We start from the raw sequence: 26,217 nt of genomic DNA, 5'->3' as shown, positions 1-26,217 counted from the left end.
GGGTCATCCCTCCTCCCTTTTTGGAAGATAGGAACCACGTTGGCCCTCTTCCAGTCCTCTGGTACCTCTACAGAGCACCACGAGTGCTCATAAAGCCGTGCCAGGGGACTTGCAATGACCTGGGCCAGTTCCTTTAGAACTCTAGGGTGGAGATCATCTGGACCGGCTGACTTGAAAATGTCCAGCCCCTCGAGAAGCTCCCTAACTAAATCCTCACTAACCCTTGGCCTAGGTGTGCCTCCCCTGGGGCCCGAGGGGAGCCCAGCATAGAGGTGGCTGTCCTGGTCCCTACTTAGGAAGATGGAGGCAAAGAAATCGTTAAACATGTTAGCTTTGTCGTCTGGTGTGACGACCAAGTTTCCCAACGCGTCCTGCAAGGGCCCCACATTACCCGGGACCTTCTTTTTACCTCCTATGTATTTAAAAAAGGACTTCTTATTGTCCTTAATCTGGGAAGCTAGTCTCAGTTCCATCTCCGCCTTGGCCTTCCTGATTACCCCCCTACATCCCCGAGTAACTGCAGAATAGTCCTCCCTGGGGATGACCCCTTCTTTCCATTGGGTGTAAGCCTCCTTTTTAGCAAGGAGACATTCCCGGATGCTTTTGGTGAGCCATGGAGGCTTGTGTGCTCTCCTGCTCCCTTTGATCCTCGTCGGGATTACCTTCCTTTGGGCTTGGAGGATCGTCTCCTTAAGGAGCGACCACTCTGAAGTGATTCTGAAAATGTATTTTACTTTGTGGTGGGCAAAGTCGGCTTGTAGAATACTGCACTGAATCCACAGCTCTGTTGTACTGGAATATACAATCTGTGTTATGGGAAGCACACGTGTATTTCACCCAGGGACAGAATCATACCCGTTTCAACTTGGCTTTTCCCTTTAGCCTTATTACCTAGATAGAACGTGTTTAAAAGAATTGGTATTTATTTTCCTTTCTTTTTTTTTTTAAATTGCTGGAGTTGGCTAGGAAAAAAAATGCATTTGACCCCACCAAGTGTCATTCTCATTAGCAGTGAAGAGTTTGCTCTCAACAAAATCTAACATGGAATGCTTAAAGCAGACAGGTGCAAATTACAAGCTGTTTCACTTTGGCTGTTATCCCTTAAACAGATAAAGTAATAGACTGGGGGAAGAGAAGGTTCCAGCTCCAGCTGCATAAATGAAAGCCTTAACAGGGACATACCAGCTGGTTACAAGAATTAACTGTAAATACCAACTAATATATTTGAGCGTGCTCACAGAGGAATATGTTTTTAGGAAGGCTGGGTCCATTTTTATGCAACAGGACTCTTCTTTGAAAATTGTGTTTAGCTCCATGCTCTCACTGAAGTGAATGAGAACAGAAGCCAACATACCTGTTCCTGTTTACCATCATTACACTCCTTAGAGCATTTCAGACATTATTAGGTTCTTGGAGCCCTACCAGATTGACAGTATTTCCAGCTACTTCTCTTTTGGCTGTATTCAAACAAGGCCCCAAAGGAAAAAAAAAAATAAAACCATGGATGAATCTGCTGAGCTAGTGTGCTGATGTTAGAAACAGTTGTTCATATTAGGAACACCTAATTTAATTTCATGAAAGAGACATAACATGCCAGTATGTGTATGAATCTAAGGTATGCATTTCCTAAAAGGAACAAAAACTCTGTCATTCCAAAGTTGCTCTTCTTTTTGACTTCCAGCTTGCATGGGGACTGCTGTCTGGAAGCAGTAACTTTAACTTTAACTCTAAGGCTGCTGATGAGGTCTGTCTGTGTGATCTTCCTAAGCAGATAAGGGTAGGGAGACAGCTCAGAGCAGAGCTTGTTTACAACAGGACAGAAGAAAACAGCTAGACATAAATGAGGGCTGACGGTTTCATGAAGCACAATTGGTTGATCACAGATTCAATCTGACTGCCCTGAACTGAGCGATGATCCGTACAGTATGCAAAATTCACTTTCTTGCTGGTCTGTGCCCACCAGCCTTGCAGCAGCTTTCCCTGAGCCCCTCAGCCATAGCTTTGAGTGGAACCAGAACTGAACACAGCACTGTTGTACCCAATTCCTTTTGACAACAATCACATTCTTTTAAAAACTTCATAGGTTTTAGTTGTCACCGGTTATAAATGAGTTTTGTTGTTGTGGTGGTGGTGGTGCTTGCTGTTCTCACATGGATTTTATTTTCATATTGTTTTGCTAAAAAATAGCATGAGAACAATTTGTGCATTTTAATGACAGCAATGCATAGAACAGAAAAGGCATTTAAAAGTTTAGATTGCCATTTAAGTTTCAGGATGGTGGGATTTATTCTTTATGAAGATCCCAAGTTATCACCCACCTTTGCACAATACAACATGATCATGTTGTAATATTATATTACAGGAGTGTTTATTTTTTTAGGACTTGCTGCACAAATCCAGAAAATGGAAATCACCATTAGCAGAAGCATCATGATTTAAATTTGACTTTGAAAACTCATTGGCTTTTGTGTGTGCTGATCAGGTATAGGAAAGTCTGACACGCATTGATTTGGGATGTAATTTGGGCCAGTTCCTCAGCTGTTATAAATTAGTGGTGCTCACTTAAATTGAGATAGTTTCTTCACTTTACCTCAGCTGTGCATCTGGCTGAAGATGTTTAAACATATTGCATTCTTTGAAAATATATATTAGTTCATAACTATTTACAGGTAGTTTGCTATAATTAAAGTGATATATTTGGGTGTAGATGCGTGCGTGACCATATTATTGTATACAGGCATATAGAATGGAGCATCATGCTGAAAATATGGCAAAGGGTCATTTAAAGAGTTTGCTTTAATTTGCAGTTTGAAATCTAAGTATTGTAGCTACATGCAAATTGATTAAAGAACAATTACTTTAGACATAAATTTGCATAAATGCATAAATTAACTACTGGTGACTAATGATAAAATGAATATAAAATGCCACTGGATAATTTCCTGCCTGTTCTCTGATGAGAAGACAAAGTATCATAAAAGGGGGAAAGAGCTAAAATTAAAAAAAAAGGATGTAATTTACACTGTTTGAAGGTACCCATGTGTAAAAGTGAAGGCTGAGGAAATTGACCGGCAATAGGTAGGACAGGAAAATGTCTCCTAATTTCCTCTGAAGCACAAAGTGACAAGAACATGTGTTAGTTATACAGAGGCCAGAGAAACATACCATTATTCTGGTATGTTGAGAAGTAACTCTGAAAGAATTTATCTGTACTGTAGAAAATTAGCTATTTCTTTCACTGCAAATATATGAATGTGTGTGTTAGAGCTTAGGGGAAGGAGATAAAAAATTGACAGAGAGAAGAGCACACCTTTTAGAAAAAGTACACTTCTGGCACATTAAACGTCAAGTATATAGTTTCCTTTGAAGTTTTTTTGTAAGTCAACAAGGGCTACTGATACATTGCATCAAGTGTTTTTTTAAAAATTACCAGTATCTCGAGTTAAGGCAAGTCAAGTGATAAGTAATTCTGATTACTGTGTCTGGAAAGTAATATGTAATGTTAACTTTGTTGGATGTGGCGAGATGAAAACACAGTCTCATCTTTACAATTTTTGTGATTTTATTTTATGCCATTTAAAACGTATATAGCATGAGCTTCTGTATCTAAAAGTTGACAATAGCAAATTTTGCAGCTTACAGCTTGGCTTGCTTTTGAAATTTCAAAATGCAGAGAGAATGGGAATATATGGGAGTCAAGTCCCTTGCTGCTGTAGATCATCATAACTCCATCAGAATTAACAGAGATGTTCTGAGTTACATGAGCTGAGCACCTGACTCTGAATTTTTCTTGAAGTTATTTACATACATTTGAAAGTTTCATGTTACAATTCTGTATCTCGTACAGCTTGATAAGAATAAGGAACATGTAATGAATAACAGTGTTACCAGTGGTATTTAACTCTCCAAAATTTATAAAATGCAATTTCTTAGCTATACAGGAATAAACAAAAATGTTTTAATATTGCAGAAATGATGTTATTTTAAAATCATGTTACTTTTTATTTTAAAAATGAAAGTTTTAGTTGAAAAATCATAAACATTTAAGTGAGGAGTTTTATCCCTGAATTCACTGGTAACGACTTCGTTGCAATAGGATAGCATCTGTAAAACTTTAATTAATAAAAATGAATTAATATTTATAAAGTGAGAGCTTAACTATTAAACCATTTTTTGCAGAGAATTTCCTATTCACAGAACAGTTACATTCTTACCTCAGAGAAGTGTCAGCTTTTCAATATATTTAAAATATAAATATATTTAAAATATTTTTATCAGTATTGAGTATCTGTATTTCTTAATGTGTGAGCATGATGGTCAAAGTATTATTGCAGATTTTTATTGATTAGGTCAATTCCAGACTTCATTTGCAATTGACATATACAGTCAACTGGGAAAGACATAATATGTGAAAAGTCTTTGTAAAGTTATATATTTTCAATGAATCTTGTAATTAAACCTTTTGTATTGACATTGTCTAGGAGCTGCGTTGCTAGCAGGGGTCCTAATTTCAGGACACTTAAACTACTTGTCTTTAAAATTTGGTTTATTTTTAAAGGTTAACCAGTTTACAAAACAGTTACAAAATTCTAAAATAAGTATGTCTGGGTTTTTCTTATTCAGCTATTTTACTTTAATCACTTCCTTCCAAATTTTTAATATTATGTAAACTCTTCACCCAATCCCTGGCTTTGCTGTAAGCATTGATTATATAGGGTTATATTCAACTGTGGTCTCATATTTGAGTCTCTCACTTGCTTCAGTACAAGGATAAAGTTTAAAACTTTGGGAAGTTTATTGCATTGCTATTCTATGTCTTTGGTGCTTTACATCTCCTGGAAAATTAATTTAGGACTTGAAAAATCACTAGTGAAATTTGCTGCTATTTGTCTACCTTCTAACCATTGTTTACATACTTCAATATTAAACAAACTTTCAGCATTGCAGTGAATTCTGCATCTCCCCACAACTTATAATCATGACACCTCTTTCGTGACATCTCCTGAACTCCTAGTATTTTTGGAGGAAAATGGTGATTTACTGTTTTATATAAATCTAGAGATCTCATTTCCTTGTTATTGACACACACAGTGTTCCAAATGGACCTAGAAAGTAAACAGTCATGGATGGCAGAGGGAAGACTATCTGTAAGAAATATGCTTCATAACCAAACTTTTTTTAATGGAGCACCTACATTTTGAAAGTGAAATGGAGCAGTGGTGCTGAATTCATACTCTAAAGAGAAGGTTTTTTTTAACCCTCTTCATTTGTTATGGTTTCTTTACATTAATTAAAATGGTTAAAAAATAGTATTTTAATGTGACCTTCATTTGGCATTTGTTTTAACTTTTCTTTTCCTATTTTATTTAATTCTTCCACTTCTGTTGTTCAATTAGTGTTTGACCCCTTTAGCAGAGATGTAAATTAAATGACATTTCAATGCCATCCCATATTTAAAATACTGTGGTAGTTGTGGATCATAAAGAATGATCTTCGTTCTTTAGCTAATTTATTCATTTAACAATTTCCCTCCAGAAGTTCCAGCAGAAGGCTCTGAAGCAAACTAAGCAGAAGAAATCCAAGTCGGCTGAATTTCTGATGGGTGAGCCTTGCTTGATGAGTTATTGCTCATAATTTGTGTAAGGATTAATTAACTAATTACAGACAAATGGCTGTGGGCGAAATTTTGCTCTTGCTTGTCAGGGTGCAATTTGTAATTATTTTAATCATTTATTTTTTTTTTATTTTTTTTTTTTTAGAGTTAATTTTAACCTAATTCTGTTTTGGCGACATTTGAGGACGATACACTTGAGTCTTTCAGCAAAGGAATTACTAGAAGGAATTTTCTGCTTGTCATTGAAATACACTTTGGTATAATGTGCTCTTCTGACCTCCTTGTTTTCCATAGTAAAAGAAGAGAGAGCAGCAACAGAAGGCATTGAAAATCCAGCTTTTAACATCAGCAGCACAGATCTTTCAGCATATCAGCCTTCAGAAGAGAAAGTTATTAGACATGACAAGCTAGATAGCACCCTTGCAGCTCACCAACAAAAACTCAGGCTGCATGCCCATGCTGAACCAAGAGGTGAGACTTCAATCTTGATTATCCTCAAACTGAATGACAGTAGTTGTGTTCCTGATCTAACCTGTACAGCCCATGGCCTGTATCAGCATTCCAGCCTTACATGTTCAAACAGGCCGCTTTGAAAACCCAGGATGTAAAATTTAAAATATTGTGGAGAATGTCTGATGTTTAAATGCTCAGAGATCAATTCTTCTCTCATGTAACTCCCATTAATAGTGATGGAAGTTGCATGATGCTTATTGCCAGGTGAAGAAACCACTTAACAGATTATTATTATTATTATTATATAGTTTCCTGTTAATTAATACAGCTCTGAAATTAAACCATCTCAGTCAGTCTGAGTGAAGACATGCTGCCCAGTTGTTGGACATGCTGCCCAGTTGTTGACTGACAATCTTAGAGGCATTTTAAATGAGCAATTTGCAAATTTCATAAGATATGTAAGAAGAGTGTTGGACCAACGTTTAAAAAACAAAGCAAAAAAGGGTACATAAATTTAGTCTCAAACTCTCAATCCTGCAGACACTTATGTGCATACTTACCCTTCCTGGATTGAGCAGCTCTGCTGGTGTCAATGGGACTATCCATGTGTAGAAGGTAAAGCACATGCATAGACATGTGCATGTATGGATTCAGGGCCTAAGTACATCGTTAGGCACCCATAGGAATGGCTTGATTTTTTCAGCACTGAACCACCTATCAGATCCAGTTGAATTCAGTAGCAAAAACTATTGGTTGCTCATCATCTCTACCTATCAGGTGCCTTCAGAGTACACCATTACACACTTGGCTTCCTCTTAGGTTTGAACATTTGGGGAATGGAAAGTCCCAAACTCCTACTGATCCCTTGTGCCCTCTGGGACAATTAACAATTGGGCTGCACATCACAAGGCGCCTCTTTAAAGGGGTGAAGCATGGTAGCCTCTTCTGTGGGTTTGTGCTTTAAAACCTCAGTGTAGCATTTTTATATCTAGGTAATCATCTTAAAATAGTTCAACATTGGATCACTTGTCAAAGATGATGTAGGATGCTGCTGATTTTGCCTTGCACAAACGAGAATGCAGTCCAGCATTAGCAGATCAGAATAGATTTTTCCTGTTGTTCAAAAACCACTTGAATTCAGCATTCTGTAGATGAAATCCTAAAATACAACTATAGTTTCCATACCATAATGTCATGCAATGTTCTAAACCAGGGGTTGGCAACTTTTTGCATCCACTGGCTAGAATAACCAAGCTTGGGTCCTAGGCAGGCCAGTGTTCTGAGCTGGCTTCCCACACAGCTTTTCCCAGCTGCTGTTTCTTCCCAGGTTTGAGCTGCAGTATGGGCACAGCTGCTAGCTGTCCAATAGGGGTGTGTGAAGCTGGCTCTATTTGATTTGGATTCAGATTTGGCCTGAATCAGGGACAGTGATTTGATTCATTGATTCAGATCACTGTCCTTGATTCAATTGGCCAAATCCAAATTTGAAGATTTGATGCTGATTCGGTGAATCAGCAGTTCAGACATAGACACACCTGTGGGACACTCCATCTGCATTCATGAGCTGCCTGCTACCTAGAGGTACGTAGAAAAAACATTTAAGGTTGTTTCTATGTCCGAATCTCCAAATCTCTCCGAATCAATTTGGAGGGTTCCAATTCAATTTGGAGAGATTAAAGGGTCCTCTGATTTGATTTGGATTTGGAGATTCAGCAACCAAATTGGGCTGAATCTCCCCTGAATTGAATCAGGGACCAAAGCTTCACACAACCCTACTGTCCAACATGCTGCTGAAGCCCTCCAACTCTGGAGGTCAGATACAGATAGAAACCATGGCCAAGCCAATATTGTAAAGTATGCCTAAATGCTCTTCTAATATTTTCTTAATATTATAGAACTAGGATATTAGTAAAGTATTAAAGTACTTTCCTAATATTATAGATTATTTAAAATAAATGATAAAATAAGAAAACCTGAAATAAACTATAAAATATAAATAACCATAAGATAGTATTGGGCAAGGACAAAAAAAATAACGTAGGCCACAGAATGGAGTGAGCCACCTGGGCCATGGCCTGACCAACTTTTAGCAAGTTAATTTAGCTAGCTATGCAGTTAAAAAAATAGCTATACAGTTTTAACTGGAATGACGATTGCGCATTTGTAAGTTATATAAATTAATGTGCTAAAAGTTGGTCAGGCCATGGCCTATGATTCTGTGGCCTATGATTAGTATGTGAGTGACAGTAAAGTAATTCCTGAAGAAATAATAAATTGAGAGTACAATAAGGGGTCAAACTTCACATTGAGGTTTTTTGTACTTTCTGTTTTCTTTCCCAATAATACAGCTTGCTTGACTAATATCAATAACATGAGATTTTTGAGTGCTCTTCATTTTGCTGTACTCACCAATCAAGTGTCCTGAAAGAAAATGTAGGACATGGAAACAATTTTCAGAAGTGCCTACCCTGAAACAAATAGATAATTTATATAGATTTTGCCAAATAGTTTTGACATAAGCCTGTCATATATACAAAGTACTGTATCGTCATAGGCCCACATCCCCATATGTGCAAGAGCAATGATCAGTGTACCTTAGGGCAGGGTGTGGGGGTAGAAGTGGAAGGTTTCCACTATCTTTCCATCCCTTCCCCATAATGTCTGGGCAACCAGAAACAGACATGAGCCTGGGTACAACAAATGAATGCTCCAAGGTTACTTTAATTTCCTCCATCTTGTCACTGTGTCATAGAGACTGTTATAGTACCAGCTATTGCTAGAGGGCATGGCTTTCTAACTCAGCCTCATCCTATTTCAGATATGGCCAAGCCCCCTGCCTCCTCCCCCAAATGCTAAAGAGATTGAAAAAGAGCCAGTCATGGAGCCAGTTATACATCTGGGGAGATCCCTAATTGCATATTTAATATCACTTTTACCACTTGTGTGCTGCAGAGGAGACTTAATTGATCCTGGGCCCTTGTAAATCCTACTTTTGAGGTATATAAGAAAGTATTATTCCACTTCATGTATAACAAAACTGTTTAGGTATACCACTATGAACAGTTCCCACTGACTTGGGTTGCTTCAGCTTTTCGGCGTCAAGCATTATAAACCCAAGAAGCCAGAATGATTAGACTCTCTTTTGAGGTCAGAATGGCTTGCCCAGTGCTCAACCTACAGGAATTCCTGGCTTTCTGTCATGCCAATTGTGGACTGCAGTGCATCTCTAATATTAAATGAGCATACTCTTGTTCATATTATGTATAACAGGACTGTCTCAGCTGGTGACCTGCCTCCAACACCAACATGCCATCAAGCCCTTTTTGGTTTCTCGGGTTTCTGCCTTGCTGATGGTCCTCCCAGCACTGATGCTGCTGCTACTTACAGGGTCTCTGGGCTCCCTCTTCCTTCTTCAGTTTGTGCTTCCTTCCCTCACACCTGGGGGTAGGGCAGCACAGTCTTATTTCACATAAACAGGTAAACCTACTGTTTTTCTCTGTAGATGTGAAAGCCCCTAACCATGACATAATAAGAATCTTCCTGCGTATTTAAATCAAGTTACTGGAAACCCTCAGGAAGCAAGTGATTTAAGAAGTCTCTGAGGGGACTTTTGATTCTACAGCCAGGCTTCAGGTGATATTCAGTGACCTCCTAGTCCATTTGAATTCAAATTGTGAATCTCCTTATGAATGCTGTGTATGTAGGGGCTATAAACATGATTGTAACCCAGCCCCTACATACACAGCACTGCATACAGCCCCTACATACACTGTCAAGATAGTTCCCATCTTATAAAATGGAAAAGAAATATAGAGCCTTTCCTTTTCAAGAATATTGTTACAGCTGCTGATGCTTGTTCTGCCAATAAAACATAGCCAGATCCTTGATAATGATAGGTAAACTTTCAAAGATTTAGATGTGTATTTAACCCAAATCCAGAAGTCTGGATGATTTTCTGAAACTCATCCAAACCAGAGCTGCTCAAAATATTCACAGTGAAACTGTAAGTACCTGAATATGTATATGACTATCACAGGTTGCAGTGCAGGGTAGAGGTGAGTCAGGGTAAATTAGCCTACACTGCTCTGCAGCTCTCTGTGTTATAGGAACTCCACTGCTTTCTGTACTCAGGCTAGCTCATGTGTAGGTCATCTTTGCACTGTGCTGGCGTCTGCATTATCAACAAGCCATCAAGCCTCTTTCTTGAGTTTGCAGAGCTCTACCACATGCAGGTGCCCCTACTGCCCACTGCACAGGTGTGCAAGTTGGTGGGCAGGTGCCCCATTTGCTTCACCATTTGTGGCATCTTGCTTCACATTTGGCTGCCTGGATGTGGGGTCCCAGACTGCACTGCACTGCACAGGTGGTCCAGGCCTCTGGCTCCCCTGGCACTATGGATTGTGCCACAATGAGCTGAGCTGGGGTGGGGGCATGCCACAGAAACCAGAAGAGGGAGAGGGAGCCCAGAGCCCCCAACTGATCCTTCAGCTAGAGCAATAGAGGCAGCACTGGCCAGGTGGGAGCCTGGGGTCTGCAACTTAACTCCTCATTGGCCACCAGTTGGACAGCCCTGCGTTGTGAAGGAGTGCTAGTTGGCCACTGCTCCACCATTGACTCAAGGGAGTTAATTGGCTGGAATATGTTTTCTCAGATTCATCCAACATTATTACCCAACAACTGTCTGTCATTCACAATCTTCACCTAACCTGCTCCCCTCCCTCCCACTTGGCTGTATGTGCTATTCATAAAATGGTCTCAAAGCTGTTTCCTTTTTTGCACCAGTTTCCATGTGGAAGCAGACTTTTTAATCTGTTATAGATTTCTGCATATCTTCATTACAGTATTATAGAATCATTGAAAGCATCCAGCTTCTCTAAGTAATCTCTAACTTCTTCATTGCCTGCTCTGGACTGATTCTCTCTCCTTCCTATCCTTCCTGCCAACTAAACTTGCCATCTGGTAGTTGACTGTGTTTCTGGAGATTGAAGAAAAAAAAAACATTAAATACTTCAACGTTCTTTACATCATCAATTATTTGATTGTTCTTCAAGTTCCGTAAGTGACATACACTTGCTTTAACATATTTTTGCTTTTTTGTAGCCTTTTATACCCCTGATTTATGTATCTCATTTTGTGTCTTGGCCTTCCAGATTTTTCTCCCTGCATTCCCATGCGATACTCTTAGGGTATTTACAGACATTTGGGGAGGTTCTTTATTATCCTCCTCATGAGAGTTTTTCTTTATATCTAACTTCAACTTTTCTTGCTGCAACTTGAGACCATTGCTCCTTGTTCTATCATCTACCACCACTGAAAAAGTATAGATCCATCCTCTTTGGAACCACCCTCCAGGTAGTTGAAGGCTACTATTAAATCCCTTCTTAGTCTTCCCTTCTCTAGACTAAATAAGCCCAGTTCCCTCAGCCTCTCATAAGAAGTCATGTGTCCCAGCCCCTTCACCATTTTGTTGCCCTCCATTGGACTCTTTTCAGTTTGTCCACATCTTTTCTGTGGTGAGGACCCCAAAACTGAATGCTGTACTCCAGATGCAGTCTCATCAGTGCTGAATAGAGGGGAATAATTACTTCCCTCGATCTGCTGGCAACATTCCTACTAATGCAGCCCAGTTAGGCTGTTAGCCTTCTTTCACAAGGGCACACTGTTGGTTCATATGCAGTGTGTGTAACCCAAGGTCCTTTTCTGCAGAGATGCTGCTTAGCCAGTTGGTCCCCAGCGCTGTACCTGTGCATCAAATTGTTCTGTCCTAAATGCAGGCCTTTGCACTTGTCCTTTTTGAGCCTCAAGCGATTTCTTTTGATCCAGTCCTCCAATTTGTTGAGGTCTCTTTGAATCCTAACCCTACCCTCCAGTGTATCTACTACTCCTGTCAGCTTGGTGTCATCTGAAAACTTGTTGAGGGTGCACTCCATCTTATCTTCCAGATCTTTGTTGAAGATATTGAACAAAAACAGCCCCAGAACCAAGCCGTGCGGCACTCCACATGATACCAGCTGCCAACTAGATATTGAGCTATTGATTACTGTCCTCTGAGACTAATGATCCAGCCAGTGTTCTATCCACTTTACAGTCCATTCATCCAACCTGTACCTCCTTAGCTTACTTCTGAGAATATTGTGGGAGACTGTTTCAAAAGTCTTGCTAAAGTTAAGGTATAGCATATCCATTGCTCTCCCCACATCCACAGAGTTAGTTGTTTCATCATAGAAGGCAATCGGGTTGGTCAGGCTTGACTTGCCCTTGGTGAATTCATGCTGATTGTTCCTAATCCCCAAGCACTTCTCCTTCAAGTGCTTAAAAATGCTGGGCCCATGAGGTGAGGGGGTTCCATTCCATCCTTCCTCACCTCCAGCTCTTGCCAGGCAAAGCAGCTGGCAGCTCCATGCTCCTGTTGTCAAGAGCTCTGGGTGGGGGACAGGAGCCCCTCTTGCCTCATGGGTCCAGCCCAGCTCCCCACAATACCCCAGCTGAGGTAGCTGAAGGGAGACCCATGAGACAAGGGGCCTCTGTTTCACCCTGCCCCCACCTCCAACTCTGGCCGGGCAAAGTAGCTGGCAGCTCTGCATTGTCCCCTCCCCCTGACAGCCTCAAAGCTGGGTGTGGGATAAGGCTGGGTAGAGGGGTGGTTTGGCAGCTTCCTTGGAGGCTGCTGGAGTGCCCCTGCCAGCTGGCCAGGGCTTGTCCAGACCTTCCCTGACCCAACAGGCAAACCCCTACATCTGAGGTAGCCTAACATAGTTCAGTTGGCCATTTTTAGACTAAGCTAACTGTCCTGAACGTCTGTACAGTTCCCAGCATAGCCCAGGGCTGGGTTAACCCAGCAACTGGCCCCAGTCCCATGGCCCCACTTTTCCTATCATTATAGGCTATTTTTATTCTCCTGGCCCCTCCCCCCACTCTGACAGGACCAACCAGCCCTCCTCTAGCCTGCCAAACCTCCATCTTGGAAGCTGCTCCCAGGGCCAGTTTTGATGGTATTCACCAATGCTGGGAGCTGAGGAAGTAAACCAGAGTGGGGGGAGGGATAGGTTGGGGGGGTTGGTTTGCAGGGAGAGAGGGCTGAAATAGCCTCTGGTCCTAGGGGGTGGGAGACAGAGGCCTCCACCCCCTCAAGCCTCCTTGCAGACCTGGAAAGACCCTCTCATCCTGTCAAAACCTCCAGGACCCCAGCAGCCTCCTCATGGACCCTACCTACCCCTCTGATCTCCCTCAGACCCCACTTGCCCCCCTAATACCTATAACCCTCCCCAGAGCCTGCTTTCCCCCCAATCCTGTATGATATCCCTTGCTAGCCTCCCCCATTCCAACTTATTTTAGATTGCGTGGCCATTTTTTACTCAATCTAACCCCACCCCAAACTCCTTGAATGTCTGAATGCACTCTTATATTCATCCCTTGTCATATGACCAAATGTTCACTTTTTCTAAGATTCATTTTTTAATTTATACTCGTTGAGTTTGATGTTTAGCCAGGCTGGTTCCTCGAAACACTTCCTATCCTGTCTTTGTATTGGCATAACCTGCTCCTGCTTTCTTATGTATGGTTTATAACCGATATATTTTAGGGAAGCAATTTCATAATATTTTAATGAGATTAACTGATTTAAGTTTTCTCTTCTCTGCCAAAATGGTATAAATTTGCCTGTGTCCAATAAAATTCTTTGCAGCTTAACTAATTAAAGGTCACAATATGTAGGAAGGTATATGTTATTGCCAGTTTATAAGCCAGGCTGATTCCCATGCTTTGTGCTTCATCTTTGCAGCTACCAGTAGAGAAGAATTAGCTTGAATACATCCAGCAGAGTTTAGGGGTGCTGGCCAACATACAGTACCCCTCTGTAACTCATGGAGCTGATTCAGCAGAGAGAGGCTGTCTGTCTGCCCTTCTCTCTCCCATTCTGCCCTCTGCCCTCCCAGCTCCAGTTTTACCTTCAGGATGGGAGGAGAGGGAGCTCTGTCTGGGATTTGCTCAGCCTGTGCTGTGGGGGGAGGGAGGAGGGCACACAGGTGGATTGGAGTCCTCCAAAGTGGGGGCCTCCAATCCACCTGCCTCCCTCCCCTCCCAGCACAGGCTGGGCTAACTCCTCTCCTTCCTTTCCCCTCTCCTTCCTTTCCCCTTTCCCATCCTGAAGACAACACTGGGGGTAGGGCTGGGTTGCATCAGCCCAGCCCTATTCACTTGCAGGGCTGAACAGAAGTTAATGAAGGTGCTCAAGTTTGGAGCACCTTCATCTGAACCCTAATTAAATGAGGGTTAATTAGTTCCATGATTGGGCACTTTTAAAGTGCTTTGCAGCTGTGCACTTCTGTCAGTGCATGGCTGTAGAGTGTTTTCAAGGGGTCTATTGCATGACAAATATCACTTCTGTCAGCACCCTAAGAAAGTTTTCATTGGCCCTTTCATCTATCCCTCATCTACAGTCACAGCTGGGTGACTTGAAAATGTGAGGCTTGTGGCTGTGGCTTTTAGAGTCCTACAAGACAGCCTGTAAAGGAACTATAAACAAGTTCTGCTTCAGTGAAAATACTGACAAATGTTTTAACTCTATCAATGGGTTTTTATGTATAAGACTCACCCTTAGTACAAAAAAAGCCAAATAATGTATTTGAAAAATCTGATTATCTCTCATATTTGTCTGTTCCTGTGGTATGTGCAGACACCAAAGTCCATTTCTTTAGTAAGAAAGCTTTAATTTGACATTTTCTGTGTGGTTGCTGTAGCACTGCCTGGACTGGGGTGACCACAGAACCATGCTGTCCAGCCCATGGGACTTTCCCACAGGTCTAGAAGTTTGGCAGTTTGGTGAGTGGTGGGAGCGTTAATTACCACAGTTCCCAGGGTAGTGGTAATTAGCTGCTTCCACTTGCCCAGCAACCAAATTTCTGGACCCATAGGAAGCCCCATGGGCTGGATCCAGAGTTGTCATTTGGTCTGTGGGGTTGCCCATTGGGCTAGAAATTCAGTGGCTGCCGTGAATTTCCAACAGCCACAGCAGTTAATGCTGCTGCCACCAAATTCCAGCTCCACAGGCCAAATGACATGACCTCTCACTCTAGATCCAGTTTACAGAGCAGCCCCTCACCAGTCATCTAGCTGTAGTGCTCAAGGAGTTGAGCCCTGTTGGTCTAGGCAATGCATGTATTCCTGAGGCTGCTACTTTTTTTGTTGTCTCTAGATCCTTCTCTTCTGGTACCACTTTGTTTAGGAAAAACATAGCATATGATATGGTCAAAGAATTTAGTAAAGAGTCTAAGAAATGCTGGCAATAGCCTTGTGAAGGGGTGTTACACAGATTTGAGAGAGAAAGACAAATTAAGCTGTTCATCCAAAGTCACAAAGGGAGTAAATATCAAAATAGGGATTAGAATTTGGGACTTCCTGAAACTGCACAGTCCCTTCAGATAATGTTGTCTTAGGTGTCTTTCTACTACGTGGCCCACTTTATCCCTACACTGTTTGGAAGTGATTATGCTCCCCCTGAGACTGATTCCCCTTGTCATTTCCACAAAAGTTGAAGGAAAGACTGCATGTCCTCTCCTCTATCCTTCATACTTGCATGAAGAGCAGAGGAAATCTGACCCCAAAGATTGATGATTTAAGTGAAAACTGTCTCCAGATTGACACGCAACATTTGTTTTTTCTATCACCCTCTATACACAAATCTATTTCAACACTAGATTATCTCTTACAATCACAAGGACTAATTAATTCTACTTTCTGTAGCAGATATACTTACATCTCTTATCATACTGCAATAAATTTGTCCTTAGATTTTAACAATATTAAAAATAGCTGGTGGGAAGGGAGGTCAAGAAAGTAACACAAAGTGTTTCAGAGTGAAACGTGAAGCTTGTTTTTTTTTTTTTCAGGTAAAGAAAGATTTAGCTTTATAGTGAGGCTGATAGTTACCAGTAAACTTACCACTTAAGCCAGTAATTGTCAAACAGGGTGCCATAGCATTCTAGCGTGGCTTGAGAGACTTTCAGGGGTGCCATGCAATGTTAGAGCTATTAGGTGTGTAAACATAATTCACAAAATAAACCCAGAGATTTCAAGTTAGAATTTATAGTGTTAAATACATTCTGACCTGTTGTGGTCTTCAGGAGTTCTTTGCAACAGGAGAATTGATCTCTTATTTTTCTGTAGTGAGTGCTAAGAGCTGGCATTTTCTAAGAGGTGCCTTGACTCTAAACAGTGGTGTCTTAAGTCTAAAAAGGTTGAGAAACACTCTGTGTTGTTCTGTGTGGGTTTCTTCCTAAACTGAAAATCATGCCCGTGTGGCACTGTAGGCAAGCTAATTAGCTTGAGGCTAGCTAATTGGACCTCTCAGTCAATAACACAGATTAGGACACGGCTGTACTTCTGATTTAAGAGGCAACCCACTCAGAGCAGCAGAGAATGCTTTAGGACATAGTTGGAGGGCAGAGTCACTTTGGGTGCAGATAAGACCTTAAAGCAAATTGATCAAATGTATGGTTATGTTGAGCTGGGTTTTTGAAGGGAAGTCCATCTTATTGATCTCTCTAAGGTGCTTATATGCCCCTATTCGTATAGTATCATCTTTCACAGGTATATGATATATATTCCTTATTGAATCCCAATGCAATAAGGAAATGATGTAACCTTAATTTTGTAGATGGGGACCTGAGGCACAGAGGGGCTAAGTTACTTGCCAAAAGTCATGTAGAAAGCCTGTGGCAGAACAGGCCATTTACTCCAAGTCACCCAAGTCACGAGCTAGTATTCTGATCATTGTACTTTGTGCATAGGAAAAAGGAAAGCTTGAGAAAGCATTGAGATACAATTAGATTAAAACTACATTCAAACAAGTTACTTCCCAGAAGCTCTCAATATGAAGAACTGGATATCATGCAAACACTGATCCAAGTCTGGCAGTGATTCCTGTATAGGAAGACCTTCACATACACAGTCCCAGTGAATTCCTAAGTGGTTTAGAAGTGTAATTCTGATTGAAGGTCAATAAAAATTTGGCTTCTTCAGTATTTTTTTTATTTCCCCTACAATTCAAACATGTAATTCACAGATCCACACAATTTCAACTCACTGCCCAGAGATATTTCCAAGAACTATTTCATCAACCATAAAAGGATGAGAGAGGAATTGGGAGGAAATAGCTTAATAAGAAAAATCCCTAATTGCTATCTATTTGTCTATCGTATATCTAGGTATTTATATTAAGCCCATTATCACGGCGTTTGAATGCCTCTTGGGCATGTGATTGCTTGAATCTAACTGCTTAGAAAACTGACATTCCATTGTACTAACAAAAAAATGTCCCACTATATGGGAAAATCAGGCTTTCAAACCTGAATAACTTTGCCTCCAAAAAAGCCCAAGGAGGACAGTAGTCCTTTATGACTGCAGAGATATTATTTAAGCATTATCGAGGGTGGGCATTGTGCTTTGTTGCCGAACTTCAAGAGCAAGCATGGAAGTGAATTTGGACTGGATTCCAGATCTAAGAATATTCAGTAAAATAAGGTCTGTATGTAGCAGTCACATATGGCATAAAATAGATGATAAAATTCGGCATCAAATATATAAAAATCAGTGTGACAGGCCCCTGCCTGACTTACCATGGCACTGCAGTCCAGGTGGCCAGGCCACAATTAAGCCAGCTGGCACTGTGCAGCATGAGGGAGCACTACTGTTTGGCCTGGAACCCAGAGGCCATGTGTTTAAAATGGTCCAGGAGACAGAGGCAGGTGGAGAACATGCCAGGGCACCATAAATGGAGCTGGACACTCTCCCCACTGCTGGAAGAGATCTGGTGCTTCCCCCCAGGGCTAGCTTTCTTGGGAAAGTAGCATGAATGCATCCTGTGGCTGAGGCATCTGGGGAAAACCTGGACACACACCTGACAACCAGCCAGAGATCAGTTGCTTCCCTCTGGGCTGAAATATCCTGGCAAGGCCAGGAAGCCTCTATCACTGACAAAGAACCAGGAACCTGGAATGCAGGTCATTTTTGACTTGGAGGGATGTAGGCAGTGGGGTTCTGCAGGGCTTGGTCCTCGGGCCCACACTGTTCAACACCTTCATCAGTGACTTGGACAAGGGGGTAAAAAGCACCCTTTTCAAATCTGCTGATGACACTAAGATGTGGGGGGATGTCGGCATGCTAGAAGGGGGGAATAGGCTGCAATTGGACATAGACAGGTTTCAGGGGTGGGCAGATGAGAACAGGATGGGATTCAACCCCGACAAGTGCAAAGTGATGCACCTGGGGAAGAACAACCGGCACCATACCTACAGGTTGGGGAACTCCATTCTTGTCAGTACAGAGGCAGATAAGGATCTTGGAGTCATCATTGACTCCAAGATGAACATGGGCTGGCAGCGTGGGGACGCAGTCAGGAAGGCCAACCGTACCTTGTCATGCATCCACAGATGCATCTCGAGCAGGTCCAAGGAGGTGATACTCCCCCTCTATGCAGCACAGTTCTGAGTGCTGCACTTCAAGAGGGATGTGGACAACATGGAGAGGGTCCAGAGGAGGGCCACTCGCATGATCAGAGGGCAGCAGGGCAGGCCTTATGAGGAGAGGCTACTGGACCTGAACCTGTTCAGCCTCCACAAGAGAAGGCTGAGGGGGGATCTAGTGGACATTTACAAACTAGTCAGGGGACCAGCAGGCACTGGGGAAGTCCCTGTTCCCCCGAGCACTACCAGGAGTGACCAGGAATAACGGTCACAAGCTCGTAGAGGGTAGATTTAGGCTAGATATCAGGAGGCACTACTTCACGGTCAGGGCGGCTAGGATCTGGAACCAACTTCCAAGAGAAGTGGTGCTGTCTCCTACCCTGGGGGTCTTTAAGAGGAGGCTGGATGAACACCTTGCTGGGGTTGTTTGACCCCAGTACTCTTTCCTGCCATGGCAGGGGTTCAGATTAGATGATCTACTCAGGTCCCTTCTGACCCTAGAAACTATGAAACTATGACCTGACTAGACTTTAGCTCACCCAATGTGGCTGGTGAACAGCATAGCCTGGGGACAACTTCAGTCCTCACCCCACACAAAGGACCACATGGAAGCCTGCAGGTCAGGTGGAGCTAGGAGAAAGCAGTCCAGTGGGCCCTGTGGGCACCAAATGAGGTAAAACCCTGGCATGGAGCCACACACCCCACTAGAGCATCTGCAAGCTCTGCGCATGCCAGCAGGAAACTGGTGGAACCACAAGCCTCATAGAAGCACAACGGGGGGTGCCACAATGCAGTGCCATAGCTGGCTCGGTGGCAGCATGAGGAGAATATATGCCAGAAAGATGACTCTCCCAGACAAGAACCTGAAGGTGAGCCTGTAGTGAGCTTGAAGGTGGGTCTGTGAAGGGTACACTGGGCACTGGATCAACCCATGCTCAAAGGGGAATCACTTGGCATGGGGTCATCATCGACCTGCCCACCATCCACAATCTATTTAGGGTAGATTTTTGGTGTGTTGTGATTCTCCAAAAACTACAGAACAGTGACAAGAATCCTGCAGCATCCATCTGCCAGGCACCCAGAACAGGAGGAAAAGCCCCATCATTATGCTAGAGCACCACCAGGGCTGATCATAACACCTGAGAGAAGAGGGGTAGGGTGCAGGGGAGGAGAAGCCACACAGAAAACGTGCTAATAGTCACCCCTGAGCCTTCAGGGAACCACTGATCGCCACCTCCAGAGGTATACTCAGTGTGAACAACAAGTCAGGGCAAGAAAATAGACCTAGGTTAGGTACTGGCCAAGGTGGCAAGGCATGCTTATTGGCCAGTATGGTAAGCATGAACATGTTGCAATCAGTTAATTTACACTGAATCTATGCTTTCTGACCAGAATCTAATTTCATTTTGTAAATAGATTAGATGTCCTATATAAATATGATAAATTTAAATAAAAAGTAGTAAAATGCTGGAAGGTTGCATACTCACTATGTGTCAGGGCAATGGCAGTTTGATGAAGTGGCTATTAGTGACAGAGAAGCTGATTCTTTAAAATTTGAATTGGCTCAAGAATATACTGAAATTTGGGCCACTTTTTCAAGTGACTAACTTTTCACCAAGTATTTTTATCTTCCTCACTTTGTTTTCCATTGGGAAATGGAAATTCCAAAACTGCATGCTGGGGACGATGTATAGGAAAAAAGAAAACCTTTTAGGTGTAGGAAGAGGGGGTTGTCACTCAAAGAAATTCTGTGGCGAACTACACCCAGTGCCATCCTATTGCAAGTACCAGGACTACTCTGTATAGAATGTAGTATGCAAAACTTGATTAATCGCGTGTAATTTCAACTAAATACATAGTTTCCTACTAATATGCCCTTACATGAATATATGGAAGGGCTAAAAGTGACATTCTGTAGAATATATAGAATTTTTGTTTTGGGCATTCACTCAAAATAAGACCTGAGGGTTTTTATGACGTAACAGGCTTGCTTTAATCTATTTCTCTTGGTTATAGGATGTTTCTAGGTTGTGTTTGTTGTTCCTGAGGCTTCTTAAAAATGTCTATGGGTTTTTCCACAAGTAGTATATTAACTACAAATTCTGATAGTCTATGTGCTCAATATACATTTTCCCCATTGACATGTGCTATATTATCTAATAGTGTTCCTAAATTAACTTCATATCATTAGTAAGTATTTGCTCATGTATTCAAGCCACAACCTTTCCCAGGAGAACCAGCAAGTCTTACACTGGCATCCCTTGGCACAATGCCCTCTATAGCTTGCAGAAAAATAGATTACCAATAGAAACATATTATGCTATACCTCTGTATAAAGAGCAGTAAATACAGCGAGTCTTTCAAGAAGTGAACGAAGAAAGCAGATGCTGGAAACATGGTGCAGTATTTTTCAAATGCTCTAGAAAGAATAGATTAAAACTGTTCAAGCTCGAGAGTGATTATTTTTAAACCAATGTTCTGTTAAATTTGACAAGCCAGTTTATTCAAAGTTCACAGTAAAAACATGAGATACAGGTAATGAGTATACTACATTACTAAGGTTTCTGTCAATTTAAAAAAAAATAAAATACAGGTGGAAGCAGTATTTTCTGTCTTTCAATTGTGGAAAAGATCATGTGGTGGTGATAGACTTCAAGAAGATTTATTTTTATAGGTTTAGATATAACTTGCCATCTAGTTGCTGTTTTTAATGGTCATCACCACAATTCAAAGATTTTATTAAACCTTCTTACCATAGGAATTTGTAAGACATATTTTTATGTGATAAATCTGAATAACTTCATCAGAGCTATTGCAGATTTATAACAATTCAACTGGGATCAGAATATACCCCATTGGGCTAAATTCTGTGGTGATCTGAACCATCAGTGCAGAGGCAGAAAAGGATCTTGAAGTAATTGATGCCAAAATGAACATGTGCCAACAGTGTGGGGACGTGGTCAGGAAGGCCTACCTCATCTTGTCATGCATCCACAGATGCATCTCGAGCAGATTCAAGGAGGTGATCCTCCCCATCTGTGTGACATTGGTCAGGCTGCAGTTGGAGTACTGCATCCAGTTCTGGGCCCCGCACTTCAGAAGGGATGTGGACAACATGGAGAGGGTCCAGAGGAGGGCCGCTTGCATGATCAAGGGGCAGCAGGGCAGGCCCTACAAGGAGAGGCTAAGGGACCTGAACCTGTTCAGCCTCCACAAGAGAAGGCTGAGGGGGGATCTAGTGGCCTGTTACAAACTAGTCAGAGGGGACCAGAAGGCATTGGGGGAGTTCCTGCTCCCCCGAGCACTACCAGGAGTGACCAGGAATAACGGTCACAAGCTGGCAGAGGGTAGATTCAGACTAGGCATCAGGAGGTACTACTTCACAGTCAGGGTGGCTAGGATCTGGAACCAACTTCCAAGAGAAGTGGTGCTGTCTCCTACCCTGGGGGTCTTTAAGAGGAGGCTGGATGAACACCTTGCTGGGGTTGTTTGACCCCAGTACTTTTTCCTGCCATGGCAGGGGGTCGAACTTGATCTGCTGAGGTCCCTTCCAACCTTACCAACTATGCAACTATCAAACTATGAATAATTGTGTACGTGGAAGTGTCAAGGTAACTGGCAATGTAGTGATATCTATTCTAGTTATGCTGAGTTATAGAAATAACTGATAACTCTGTTCAGTGGCCAAAAAGCTTTTGGTTGCTCTGAAACAGTTCCTCCCCTTCCCCTCACCCCCATCAAACTCAAAATTCAGAAAAAATATTCTTTTGGGTCACATGAAATGTTTTGTTCAAAATTTAGCATTTTTGTGTTCAGAAATTTTGAACATTTAAAATAAATGTAAGTAAATTAGGAGCAAAACATTTTGAAATTAAAAATACTTGGAAGCAGAAGTTACAAGTTGAAATCCCTTCTGGGTATCCTGCTTCCCAGGCAAATACTCTAACGACTACACTAAAGAGTCTCCCTAAAATGGGAGGGTCCCCCTCCCCTCTTTCTAATACTTCCTAGTCATGGCTTTTCTCCCACTAACATTTCAGGACTTGGCTAGCCTTACACACATATACCAGTGATTCCATTTCCTCCGGGATGGAATATAGTCCCACAGAGCTCCATGGGCAATGATGAATCCCCAGCTGTATATGTATGCCAAAATCTGAAGTTATGTGGCTACATAACTTTAAGTGAATGGTAATAGGAAGTGAAGCTTAATGAAATGAAAGTGATTCAAGAGTACACAGAATCTGGTCCTAAGTGACTAGTAAGGTTGAGCAGGAAATAATTTTCTTGTCCCACAAGAATCTTTAAGATTTTAAAAGTTCTTCCCATCTGAAATCAAGTTAACACTTAAAATCTCAGATTTTGGAAATGAACAAATTCCCCCAAAATAGTCAATTGAAATGTTTTATAATAGTTATTTTGAAATGTCTCATCAATTTTGGGTTGTGTAGAAAGGATGTTGGTTCTGTAATGGCTCGGGAAATATGCAAGAGGCAAGAATTTCTGTGGGTAATACCTTTTATTGGACCAATTTCATGGTTGGGATAAACATAGGCTTTTGGGTATCACAGTACCTTTCCTTGGGTCTATGGGTGAAAAGCAGGCACAGCAGAGCTAATGTAACAGATGGAATAAGAGTTTGTGTGAAACTTGACATGGAAACAAAAATAGGAAAGAATAGAAATATTGGAAAAAAGAGATGCATTTGATACAAAAAAAATGTTCAGGAGGGTTGTGCGCTAAGTGCAGAGACTGGTGAGTAGCAAGTAGATTATTCATGGATCCTGGTTTTCTGTTTAAAAGAGGGGGCCCCCAGCTGCCAGGGGTATGGGGCTAGGGACCTGAGTCTGCAGCCCCCTGCTCCCCCAGCAGTGCCTGAGCCCTGGCTGCCACCCATGGGAGGCAGCAGCTGCTGCAGCAGAATGTGGAGCCCAGCTGCCTCTCCCCAATGGGCAGCATGGCCAGAGAAGAGCAGTAGTAGCCCTGTGGTGCCCTGTAGTAGAGAGAAGAGCTGGCAGTAGTGATGAGTACAACTCTACATCGCCACCCCCACTGCTGTTGGGTGGGCAGAGGATGCTTTGTGATGGTGGTGCAGGCTTTGCAGTGATGACACTGATATTCCCTGCCCTGCCTTTTCGGGTTCCACCTGCTGGGCTGTGGAGGCCCCGGGGGAGGGCAGCAGGGTGGGGAGCCCAAGCCTGCAGTAGGGAGCTCCCACAGCCCCCACCCCACACACAAATTGTGGGGCTAATGCCCCCCCAGGAGGGTTTGCAGTGGTGGTGAGACGGACCCCCCACAACCACCCCGCTGGTCTAGCCAAGTGTGGTTCCATGCTGTTCCCTACCTGAGCCCTGCAGCCATGCATTCTGGCCCTGGGCCCTAAGCCCCATGCACCACCCGGGCTGGGCAGCAGCACCAGACCTTCCCAACCCCCTCCCTCCCTATGGGGTCCTGACCCTCCCCCCCACCTTCCTTCCCCCTCCACCATACTGCCTGACTTACCTGCAGGGAGCTGCTCTTCTGACTGCCTGACAGCCATGTGCATATATTCATGCAACCACACTGCTACATCCACCTGGATCTGCCACTGGTACCATGTTGTTGAATCTCATGGACATTTTGTGTCCTTCCTCTGTACAGACAGAGGAATCCACTGACTTCAGCCAAGCGATGCCTACTTGAATTATCACTTGACTTGTCAAAAGAACCTGCATCCAGCTTTATGGGAACATAGAATAATTCATCTGGTTCCACCCTGTTTATAACATATAATAAGCTAAAGCTTTTGAGGGATGGACTGATTATGAAGTTGAAGTATGAGTCTGATTAAAGCAAAACCCAATGATAGAAAATCACATGGCTCTGAAATGGAGAAAATAGTTGCAGTATCTTGCCAAGGAAAACCAGTAAGTTTTGTAATGTTGTTCAAAATAACTTTAAGCAAACACCACAGAAACTTTTGATTCATGGTGTCTAATTCCCTCAGTGAACTGTTAATTCACATGTTATATACTTTCAAATATTTCCAAAAGCAAATGCTGACTTAGTAGTCCATTCATAAATTCCTATTAGTAACAAAATGCCTTTGGCAATATATTATGCTGACTAATATTGATACTTTAGTATTTTTAAAACTAAAATAAACAGGCCTCATTCATGGAATCAACAGACCAGATTCACTGGTTGCACTATAATCCACCAGCTGAGGACAATCTGCCTGAAATGCTTATACAACAGTTCCTAAATACCACAGAATCTGGTTCCAGTTGGCCTAGCCCATAATGTGGATGGACAGAGACAAGAAAAGACAACTCCAAATAGGCAGTGCTTCTATACATAAAGAACATGTCTTTGGAGGGGTTCCACTGATGCCCTGGTAGTATTTTTAATATGTTTTTAATAATATATTTTCTTCATCAGGAGTGTCTTAGGAATGCAGCATGGGCAGCAGGCACGGAGAAAGATAGATTGACCTGGACATGGTTAACTCTTGACTCTGAGCAAGAGTCAGCAGGTCAAAAGATGGTATGCAGTATTAGGGTAACACTAATGACACAGGCACAAGTGCTGTGAAACAAAGACCATGGAGCATCTGTTGGTCTGCCTACTCTTTGAGGAACTATGCACTGTGGAAGACCTTGTCTGGGCTATAGGCAGGGACATATTATGTGCCTGATACTGGGAAGAAAAGCAAACTATAACTGTGGTAGCTGGACACAAGAAGAAATTATACTGGTACTTCTAGCCCACTGTGACAGCTGCCTTCCAGTCTTGGGATTTAGTGAACTGGAGGAGGATGATTCAAGTCCAGTGTTTCTAATCTCTAAATAACTTCAGTAATTTAAATCCACAGTGCTTCTACCATAGACAAGAGCCTGGGCCTGGTTGTCATGGATAATATTAGTAAATAATGTTTTTTTTCCCTTTCCACTATTTTTGACAGAAGTGATGGAGCTTCCTGGTAGTGAATAAAGATGAACACTGTAGGAGGGAGTCGATAAATCTTAGCTAGGCAACAGTGGTAATACTTGTTTCTCCTCGGAAGGCTATAATAAGACTATGGAATGAAGATTCCTCCTTGAACAAGATGGTTTTTACAGTTTCTCAAGGAGGACTTTATAATAAAGATAGAAAGAGCAATAGTGTAACATTTGCATCCCTCTGTACTCATTTTTGGAAAAGTTTTCTATATCGCATCCCCCAAACAGAGTGCAATATGTCTCAGTACAGAGGACTGGAGAAAGGCATGCAGTAGCTTAGTACCACTTTGTATAGTTCACAACATACACTTCCCAGTAGTTTACATTTATAGCTATGAAGCAATTGAATAAAGAGATGCATCATCACTTTCTTTTTTTTAAACACATGGGTGAATTATTTTGCCAACATATGAAAGGGTGTTCTTATAGAATCACAGTGCTTTGTGCTAGAGGAAAACAATTACAGTGAATAAGGTAGAATAGCTCTGTTATTGCAGTACATAAGACTTTGATTACATACTGCCAAGATTCATACCAGCCTAGTAGTTGTTGACAGATAAAGTAACAAAAATGAAACTCATTTATTTTTTCTTTATTGAGACCTCAAGGTAAAGCAAATTTTCAGTTCTTGTACTTACTACATTGAAAGAACAGAGACTGACAGTCAAAATGTGCCAGTCTAGAAATATAAATTAAACCTAGTTTCATA

General features: G+C 42.0%; 1 protein-coding gene across 1 annotated transcript in view; it reads left to right on the top strand.

The window, feature by feature from the left end:
* The window catches only part of LOC149868802 (uncharacterized), a 300,950-nt gene that overhangs the window by 3,559 nt on the left and 271,174 nt on the right, over window positions 1-26,217 (top strand). Inside the window, 2 exon segments of the mRNA XM_090037671.1 lie at window positions 5,536-5,602; window positions 5,909-6,085. Coding sequence (XP_089893797.1) covers window positions 5,536-5,602; window positions 5,909-6,085 — 244 coding nt within the window.

The sequence above is a fragment of the Crocodylus siamensis genome, chromosome 3 (genome assembly GCF_052110815.1).
Source record: "Crocodylus siamensis isolate JL-2025a chromosome 3, ASM5211081v1, whole genome shotgun sequence".
NCBI lineage: Eukaryota > Metazoa > Chordata > Crocodylia > Crocodylidae > Crocodylus > Crocodylus siamensis.
The sequence above is the reverse complement of the archived record's forward strand: the minus strand, read 5'-3'. Positions and strand labels throughout refer to the sequence as shown.